The sequence below is a fragment of the Monopterus albus genome, unplaced genomic scaffold, assembly GCF_001952655.1.
Source record: "Monopterus albus unplaced genomic scaffold, M_albus_1.0 scaffold266.1, whole genome shotgun sequence".
Lineage (NCBI taxonomy): Eukaryota > Metazoa > Chordata > Actinopteri > Synbranchiformes > Synbranchidae > Monopterus > Monopterus albus.
Genome location: NW_018128146.1, coordinates 527,025 through 536,650, shown reverse-complemented (window position 1 = coordinate 536,650; position 9,626 = coordinate 527,025). Strand labels below are relative to the sequence as shown.

General features: G+C 44.9%; 1 protein-coding gene across 2 annotated transcripts in view; it reads right to left on the bottom strand.

Annotated features, from left to right (window-relative positions):
• Positions 1-1,430: 1,430 nt before the first annotated feature.
• The window catches only part of sf3b1 (splicing factor 3b, subunit 1), a 19,788-nt gene continuing 11,592 nt past the window's right edge, over positions 1,431-9,626 (bottom strand). For both annotated transcript variants that reach the window (XM_020621695.1, XM_020621696.1), the window contains 14 exons: positions 9,135-9,314; positions 8,968-9,054; positions 7,767-8,037; positions 6,967-7,112; positions 6,531-6,677; positions 5,982-6,107; positions 4,889-5,110; positions 4,620-4,802; positions 4,417-4,528; positions 4,175-4,295; positions 3,959-4,090; positions 3,286-3,558; positions 2,347-2,563; positions 1,431-2,003 (listed from right to left, as the gene is read on the bottom strand). In XM_020621695.1, coding sequence (XP_020477351.1) covers positions 1,845-2,003; positions 2,347-2,563; positions 3,286-3,558; positions 3,959-4,090; positions 4,175-4,295; positions 4,417-4,528; positions 4,620-4,802; positions 4,889-5,110; positions 5,982-6,107; positions 6,531-6,677; positions 6,967-7,112; positions 7,767-8,037; positions 8,968-9,054; positions 9,135-9,314 — 2,376 coding nt within the window. In that variant the 3' untranslated portion in view covers positions 1,431-1,844. The remainder of the gene's footprint in view (positions 2,004-2,346; positions 2,564-3,285; positions 3,559-3,958; positions 4,091-4,174; positions 4,296-4,416; positions 4,529-4,619; positions 4,803-4,888; positions 5,111-5,981; positions 6,108-6,530; positions 6,678-6,966; positions 7,113-7,766; positions 8,038-8,967; positions 9,055-9,134; positions 9,315-9,626) is intronic.

The following is a 9,626-nucleotide window of genomic DNA, read 5'->3' as shown; positions in this document are numbered from 1 at the left end:
TTTCTTGCCATAATGCACGTTCTGTGTCATATAATTTAGTTATTGTTGTTTGGGACAATGTTTTTCTACTGGGTTGAGTGTATGTGGGATTTAAAGTTTTGACAAAACTTTTAAAACCTCTGTCCTCCACAATGGAAAAGGGTTGGAAATCAGTAGCTATCATTTTAGCCAACTCATCATCAATACTGTGCTGTTTGGCTGGGGTCATCTGTTTTGGCATAAACTGACTTATTTTGCTTTGAGTTGCAGTAGGAGAGGTTATACTTGCATGTGTGGGGAATCCAGATGCTGCTGCAGTTGCTGTTGTTTTAGGATGAGACACACCAGGATCAGTAGACGGTGTGCTAGCTTGCCCTCTCTCCTCTAACTGCACTGTAGGATGGACAGTTCTGATATGTCTATGCAGGTTTGTGGTGGAACCTGCTCTTAAAGTTATTTTCATTTTGCAGTGAAGGCACTCTGCTTTGTTGTTTCCAGTATCTTTAAACTGCAGCCAGATGCTGCTTCGCTTTCGAGTGTCACTCATAGTTTCAATACGCAACTACACGAAGCACTCACACACTCTCCTCACCGCTGTCTGACAGACAGACTCTGTCTGTCTAGTTAGACAATTAACTTGCAGTGAAGCGCCGGGCGCTCCACTTCTTAGCGCCCCCCTCTCTGTTTTCACATAATGGTATGATCCTATATCCTCACATCTGATTGGCCGCGATGCCATTGCTGACCAATCAAAACAAAGTTCTGACTTGAGCAGAGCTCAGGCTGAGCACTGAGCAGCGAAAGGAAAAAAACTGGGAGTCGGGTCTCAGTCGATGCGAGTCGGCTCTTCTGATTCACTATAAAGCATAGGCTCTCAGAGCCGCATCTTTTGCGCATGACACATCACTAGTTGTGTCGTTGGCAAACTTCAGGATTTTTACAGAGGGGTCTCCTGAGGTGCAGTCATTGGTATAGAGGGAGCACAACTCTGCTTCCCTGTGCTTTTAAAGCACAAGAAAACAGAGTTTAGAAAAGGACTGTGAGGTCATGGATTTGTGCATGTAACCAAAACCAGTGACAGCTGCCTCCGTTACATCAGACTCTGTTGAGCATAAACAAGGGCTCCATGCTCCAACCGCTTCACCTCTGCTGAAGCCTAACACTGCATTATATGCCCCTTCATAAGTACCTGTAGTTGAAACACAGCCGTGTTACTACTACTCCCACTCAACTCTGAATACATCTACCAGTTTACAATCATGACGACCACCTTAGAGTGCTTTATGTATTCTCCTGCTTTGATGCAGACATTTTTAAAACTATACAAACTTTATATTTATTTCTACTGCTTTTGTATACAACTGACTCATGGCTGCAACATTCATCTGATTAAATGTCCATATTCGACACAGTTCAGGTATGGAGGGGAAAAACTCACTGATCCAAAGAAATGGATTTTTATACACAAACATTTTATTGGGTTAAATAAAGTAATAATTGAATAAGAACAGAGGAGGTGTGAAACATGGAGGGTGTACACAGGCGCTACAGAAACCTATCAATACATTTGAAATGTGATCATTGCTCTGCATTCCTCTACCAAGGCTCATCTGACCTCAACCACTCCTTACAGGGAACACCCGAAAAAGGCAGAAAATAAAAAAATAAAAACGTACAGACTCTACAAAGCTCCTTCTTTATTTTTCTAATTTCAAGCTTGTTTTCTGTTCAGGATCAACAGCTGGCATTCAGAAGGTGGACTGTTGAGCCCTGGGAGAAGCCAACACACAGCTGCTAAACAAAACCAGACTCAGCCCTGCACAGACTCAAGGGAGGACAAAAACAAAGAGCACAGAGATTCATATTTACAAGACATACTCCAGCTCATAGCGGACAAAGACGTTCTTCTCGTCGTTGTAGACCTGTGGATAGTGTGCGATGAGGGCATCTTGTGAGCCGATGTAGATGGAGTTGTAGATCTTCCAGTAGACGTCTCTCACCTTCCTGGCCGGGTGGAACAAACCCTGCAGGTACAAGCAGCAGAATGATCACAGGGACTTTTGTCCAATTTCCTTTTTACTTAGGAAGAGAAAACCAACAAATCCAAGGCATCACACACACACACACACACTTCTGCACCACACTTCTGTGTGGTGCAGGTGGGGTAAGGTCATTAATGAAGTGTGATCAACACACACACTTCTGCACCACACTTCTGGGTAAGGTCATTAATGAAGTGTGATCGAGGTGGGAATGGTGTCTGAAAAATGCTGTACAAAATGAGTGAAGCAAAAACCTAATTTTAAATCAGCAAGCCCACTGATCTAGCCATGCAGAGTTTCTCAAAGTGGTCCTGGCCACTCTTACCTGTAAGCAGTACTGCAGCATGCGGCAAGGCCCGATGGCCACCCGCAGCCCCTCCAGGGCACCCATCACAGCCTGGATCACATGGGGCGACGTCTCAAACACGTTGGGCCACACGTAGTTGAGTAAGTGGTTGAGGGAGTCCTCACAGCCGAACCCATAGACGCCCAGAGACATGTGCTGCACTACTGCACTGGCTGTCTGTCTGTGGACCAGGTCTCTGCAGGACGACACAAGTCCAGGGTCAACAGTCACTGGCAGAACTAGACCGGACATGAAACTGGTACTGCTGTGATACAGACCTAACCCTTCCCAGTTACTGCTGCCTCAGATGTCTTATTTAAAATTTGAAACAGTTCAGTGCAGCCTGACAGCCAAATGGTTACAGCTCTGTGTACTATGTACACATGCACAGTACATGGGCGACGTTGGCTGTTTGACTCTGGATATTTCTTGCAGAAATGAAACAAGTTAAAGATTTAAAGTACAAAAACCTGTACCCGAGACTGTTTCTCAACAGACCAGATATGTTGTCACACAGTCATCTGGACTGAGAGCAAACTGGTTTCATGTGGATCCACGGCTTCACATTATAATTTCACACTTCTCTGGATGTTGCTTTTATGCTGCTCTGGGCTGACTAAACCCTTGGAATCCAGTTGTAAACAAATCCATACATGCATCTGCTACACAAATATTAACAGGTTATTATTACTAAAAGTGGCAAATGAGTGGCTGTGGGGTTGATACAGCCTCACAGGGTTAAACTCCTAAATCATCAAAAGTGCAAAAATCACTGAAAACAAACTTTTACAATGTCCCTGTGACAGTGATACAATGATTATTAAAATAAACTGTATTAGATGCAAGAAGGAAGCAATAAGAATTTGATGTGAACAGTCAAAATGAGTCTCCAACAGACAACCTTGTCCTCCAACACACCTGTCCATGAGTGCGTCCTCCAGCAGTGGCGTCACAGCGTAGATGTAGTCCTTGCCCATCTCTCCGATGTACTCGAACAGGAAGGACAGGGACTTGAGCACGCCGTTCTGCACGTTGAGCTCAGGCACACGGTACTCATTCATGAGCGCCGGCAGCACTGTGAACGGTGAACAGGTCTCGGCGACGATGGCGATGGCCACGGTCGTGCAGACTCTGTTCTGACGCTCCTGCACCTTCAGGTTGTTGAGCAGAGTGGCCAACACATCATGGGGGCTGGGGAGAGAGGACAGTTGAGCATGAACTTTGTAGAGAAAAGACAATGGGTTGAGCTTGTTTAGAGTGATGTAATGTGCAACAGTTTCTGCTGGAGTGGCGAGTTACACTAAACACCGTTTGAAAAGCCAAACCAGCAGTATGTAACAACTCCTAAGGATACAATTAATTTCATTAATACAACCTGGCCCAGGGTAAGTGGCACAAAATGGATAGATGCATTAACCAGTTGAACATAATGAATTCTTTAGTGTTCATTTAACAATTAGCCAGCATGAGACGTTGTAGCAGTGTTTGCTGCAGGTCTGTTGGTGTTCAGAAAGGAAGCTGACTCGTAAAACAACAGCATTCCCACAGCGTGGGGAAATACTGAAAATACAATGTGACATGAAGCACTCACCCGATGGCTTTGGCAATATAACCAAATGTGTTGACAGTGGCTCTGCGGATGGCCTTTTTGTGAGCCTTGAGCAGCTCCAGCAGCTCGAAACAAATCCTCATCCACTCCCTGGCCGACACATATTCAGCACCCCTAACAAACACAAGACGGTGGGATGACATTGTCAAGTGGAAAAGAGATGTACACAGCTTCAGTCTAATACTTTCCACTACCAACCTGTCAGCAATCCTGCCCACCAGGTCGATACAGTTCTCCTGCACCTTCTCATGTCTGTTCTTCAGAATGGGAGTCAAACGGGGAAGCAGGTCTTTGATTGGTGGGGTCATCTTGTGCATACCTGCAAAAGGCAGGGAAATGATCTCTTAGCTAGTCATGGTTCCCTTTCTAAACTCACTATACCAACTAAAAACTCAACCAACAAGGCAAAGCAGGGGTGGTGATGTATTGAGGTGACATACCAATGACATTAACAATGGCCTTCAGTGCTCCCAGAATGCTCCCCAGCACCTCAGGGTACTCCTCTCCCAGGTACTCATACAGCACCACACCCAAGTGACCCATCAGCTTCTCCTGCAGCAACAGCCAAGGAAAACATGCATTAGTGTTTGAAGTGAGAGTTTGGGTCATTGAACATGTGTGTGCGCATGAGGCTTCAGTGTACCTCCTGGCAGGTCTTCATGACCACAGCAGTCCGGGAAATCAGGTCAGCAGCCTGCTGACGGACTTTGGCTGACTTGTTGTTCAGACGCCACAACACTGTACCGCAGATCTGAGGCAGGTAGGGTTTCACACGCTTCCCAAGGGCGTTCACCACTGTGCCGAAACCATTCAGCATCACAGAGTCCTGGAGAAAAAGCACAAGGCATGACATTAATAAAACTAAAAGATTCTGAAAGGATAGGATTCTTCCGACAGGGAAAACTCTCCCACCTCTGTTGTCTGTTCCTGGAAGGCATACAGGATGCCATCGATCAGCTGCTCCTCCAGCTTGTGGTCGATGTCCGCTGCGCCCAGGTTGCCCATAATCTTCTCGATGGTCTCCATCACCATCTTTCTGTACTGCTCTGCCTCGTCTTTCAGGTCATCAACAATGCGAGAAATGATCTCTGCTGCTCCCACCTTGTTGGCCAACTCCACTGTGGTGTCCACCAACTGTTCAGGGAGAAAGTTAAGAAATGTTTTGCGTCTGTGTCCTTCTGCCGTTTTACATCTCACTATTTCACTCTTTACAAAACACACACTCCATTCAGGTGGGATTTTTATGCCTTGTGGCAGGTAGGGAAGTTTGCTGATAAGCTCCTGAGTGACTTCTCAGTCAAATGCTTCATTTTCATACTGTGTTCAGGGACCAACGCTTCATATCAAATATTTGCATTTTTTTCTCAGAAATGCTTTTAGCAGATGACCAAAGAAAAGATATCAAAACAACTAAAAATAAATGATATTCATGTCCATTTCTTAGGTTTTACCATTGTTACAGAAGGTTACAAATAGTTCATTTTACTTTTTTGAAGTGTTTCTACGCAGTCTACAGGAGGAAGTGTTTGTGGATCTTGTCTTAACTTCCATAATTCTCTTAAGTTCCCATTTAATCTTTTTCTGTTGTTTAAGCTAATGAAATAAAAGTGACTGCCTACATTTAAAGAAAGGGTCAGGTTTTAATGCCTGCTTGCTGTACAGGATGTATTTACTTCTTATCACTTCAAAATTAACCATACAATCCGCTCAGGGGTGGCCAAACTTCAACTGTCCCAGACCTCACTCTTTGATAAAACAGTGCTAAAGAATATTGCTTCCATTTTGTTCTTTGTGATTAAGTGAATTAGGGTTGAATATGTTGAGTTTTGATCAGTAAACAACATTAAACATGGTCCTGATGTTGATCTGGTGATCAAATGTGTCCTGGCAATGCTCTTTCAGCAAGTTGATAAGACATATTTTTAGGAACCTTGGAGAAAGTAACATCTCAATGTCCAGTTACGTAGTCACTACACTGCCTTTTTGAGCTGAACTGTATGCTAACCTGTCTGTAGTTGCGCCTGTCCAGAGCCATCCTGTGCTGCCAGAAGTGCTTGAAGAAGGGGGGCAGGATCTCAGTCTTAATGTAGTTAGCTTCCACACCATCAGTGCCACAACACTGCTTCACCACCTATGAGAGAAAAGTGCAGGTCAGAGAAGGAAACTTGTGACTGATGACATCAACAATACGTGGGTCTTTGGTCCTCTTAGCTCCATTTCTATGGCCCTAACCCCAACCCCTAAAAAAACCACAAATCCATTATCCCGGCCCTAACCTTAACCGCCCAGGGCTTAAGGCCTAAACTTAACCCTTAAGCCAGACACCCAGTCACCCAGTGTCTGTCAAGCTTCTTGTACATGTAACCAACGGGTGCAGGCTGAGAACAGAGAGGACACAGGTATCAGCTCTGCCAACTCTCATGCTGGTGTTCATGTAGCGAACTACTAGCCCTGACGCAACCATGCAGCGGTTGAACAGGCGAGAATGAGTCGCAGGAGGCTAACACAGAGCATTCAAAGAGTACCATTATAAGTAATACTTTCACTTCCTGACCTTGAGTACAATCTTCTTCATCTCCTCATCTGGGGACTGGAACTCTCTGATGAGGATCAGCATCACCTCTCGGGTGTAGTAGTTTGCATACTCGGCATCCATCAGGGGGATCAGGTAACCGATAGCTTTGAGGAAAGCAGCCAGACCCTGGTGATAAACAGAGTAGAAAGTGAATGGAAATTTGAACTCAGCTAACAGATTTTTGCTTGTAGGCTTCAATAATAAATGAATATGTCTGATGCTCCCAGCAGAGAATTAAGGGTCTTTCCTCTGACCTCTACTGACAGCAGCAGCCCCTCCAAGGAGACACTATAGCAAGCAAATATTCACACTGTAGCCACAGGCAGGCTAAGTGCTGGGTGTTGATCTTGCACTGAATGTTTGTCCTGCTGTCCAAAAACTCGACAAAGTAACGTGTTCTGAACTGATGTCTTACCTTTCCTCTGTGCTGTCTGATACCCTTCCAGAGTGGCTTGAGCACAGAGTCAAAGGACTCGATACCGTAGGGTGTAGCAGCTTCAGCAAGAGCAGCTATAGCCAGGGCACTGATGGTCCTCACCTTCTGCTGCTCATCCACCAGACCTGTGGCATCACACAGTCAAAACCATCACAGTGAAAATACACTGAATTCCAGACACTGGGCAGAATTTGTTGAACAATGTTGAGCTCTGTTCACCCTCAGCTTCAAGCACATTTTCTTTTAAAAATCATTCTAGCATTAGGATTAGACTGACAAATTAACCATGGCAAATGAGTCATTTGTAACGTTATAGCTACAGGGACTTAGAACAATATACACTTGCATTGCTAGGCTGTAAAATAATAGTATGTGCATGAACAAAGCATCTAATCTATAAAAGGTGATCTGCGATAGATCATGTGTAATCAGTGTATTGAGCTCCTACAGGAAGAGCATTTACTTGTAGACATTGTCACAGTAACTAGAACAGCATAAGAGGCTGGCTTTAGTAGTCAGGAGTACCAGAGCATTGTCTGAAAATCACAGATTATGCAAAGGTGTCACAGCAGACAACAACCAAATGCAAAAGTAGACCATTGGGCTACGGAGAAACTGGGGAGCAGCTAAACTGAGATGTGGTCCGCCCAAAAAACACAAACAAACAAAAAAAATGAAGTGAAACCATGCCTCTGCAGGTAAGGCTGTAATTCTTAATTGCATTCAGTATTTTAAAGGTCATTGCTGATAACGACTGACAGTACAAAGACCCGACTGACCATGTTCGATAATCTCCACCAGGCTGCGGAGGTGAGGCAGGATGGCGCAGCCCATGAGGATGGCGATCTGCTGCACGATCTTGATGCCTGTGTGGCGCGCCTGCCAGGACTTCTTGCTTTTACAGACGGCTTTGAGGAATGGCAGGAGAGAGGGAATACCCAAGGCCGAGGCCACCACGGCAAAGGCTCGGGCTGTGGTGTTTCTGACGTACTCGTCCATGTTGTCAATGTCAGGTCGCATTGTGGAGATCATTGTAGCCAGACCAGCAGCCTGAGAACAGACAGGAGGAACACACAGGTCAAATGAGTGTGGTAATAGCTTGCTAACTAAAAATACATTTGTGCATGTCTCTAGTCATATAACTTAAATTTGGAATAAGTGATTGTGTTCTGGGTGAACATTGAATAATCATCCCCTTTTTGGTTGGTACAGTGACCTTGTTAGCAAACAGGTGGTATGTATCAGAGCCACATTATTTGAGCAATGTCTGTGTCCACCTGATGAATCTCAGTCCAGTGTTCCCTCTCTGTTAGCTCTATAGTCTGATCTCCACCACCTCCTGATGGAAATCTCTGGCTATTTAGCTGCTAAATTTTCTATCATGTTCACCAGTTAGTCTCCGACTGTGTCTGTTTGCTGCTGAGCAGGTGGACAGTGAGGTGTTTTTAAGAGTTTGTTCTCTGTAAACAGCTGCTTCCTGTTGTGGCTGAAAACAAGACTGTTAGGAAGTAAGCTGACAGTATATGGCAGAGTCCTGCACTGGGTCAATTACCAGCAAAAAAGATGTGTAACAAGGAGAAAAATGTTTCTAATTCATGGTCAAGTCCACATTAAGAAGAGTCTGGAGCAGATGGGTGGGTCAGAAAACAAGTTTTCTTGTCAGTATGTCTACATATACTATATATACACTGATTGAAATGAAATGTAAAAATGTAAATGAAATTTTGAACAAGGGCAATGATAAATATCAGTCAAAATATTAAAATCTGTTCAGTAAACATCTCACTGTAACCAACGGGTGCAGGGTGAGAACAGACCAGGAAGCACTGTCAGGTCTGCCAGCTCTCGTGTTGGTATTCATCTAGCGAACGACTAGCTCTGATCTGACCACGAACTGGCCAAACAGGAGAGAACAGTTCGCAGGAACCAGCGTGTGTGCAACTTTGGGATCATAAAAGGCATCAATATGCTTCATGTTACCTTTGCCAAGTTAGAGATGATTTCTCTGCCTTCTACTCTGGCATAGTAGTCCTCATCAATCAGTAGAGGCTCAATAACCACCAGAATCTGGACACAAAAGGAACAGTCGGTTAGCTCCTAAGACACAATCCACTAATTCAAGTTCACCTCTCTAACACTGAGCCTACCTTGTGTACATATGGCCGAACCAGGTCATCCAGTTTGTAGAGAATGCGGTCAATCACTTTAACCAGTAGGTGGCGCTCCTGGTCCTCTAGGGTGGGCGACATGAGCAGTGGCAGGATCTGGTTGAACAGGGGGCCCGCTCCAAACTCACGAGCCTTATCTGTGATCTGACGCAGAGCAGCCTAGAACATGAGGAAGGAGAGGGTCAGTCAGACAATGGTTGTAGTCGTATAGAATCAGTCAGTATTAAAAGAGCTGATGGTTTCTGTCTGCTGCTCCAGGCTCAACACTCAAGACATCTACTGACAGCAGCAGCAGCAGCTCTGCAGAGAAGAGATTCTATAGCAGGCGAATATTCATACTGCAGCCACATGCAGGCTTAGTGCTGGGTGTTCGTGTTGCACCTAATAGTTTGTTCTCCTCTCTGAGACAAACTGACTTGCAATGGGGCTTGTTGTGTTTTATGCCGTTACAAGTCTCTTGACCGGTTTAAG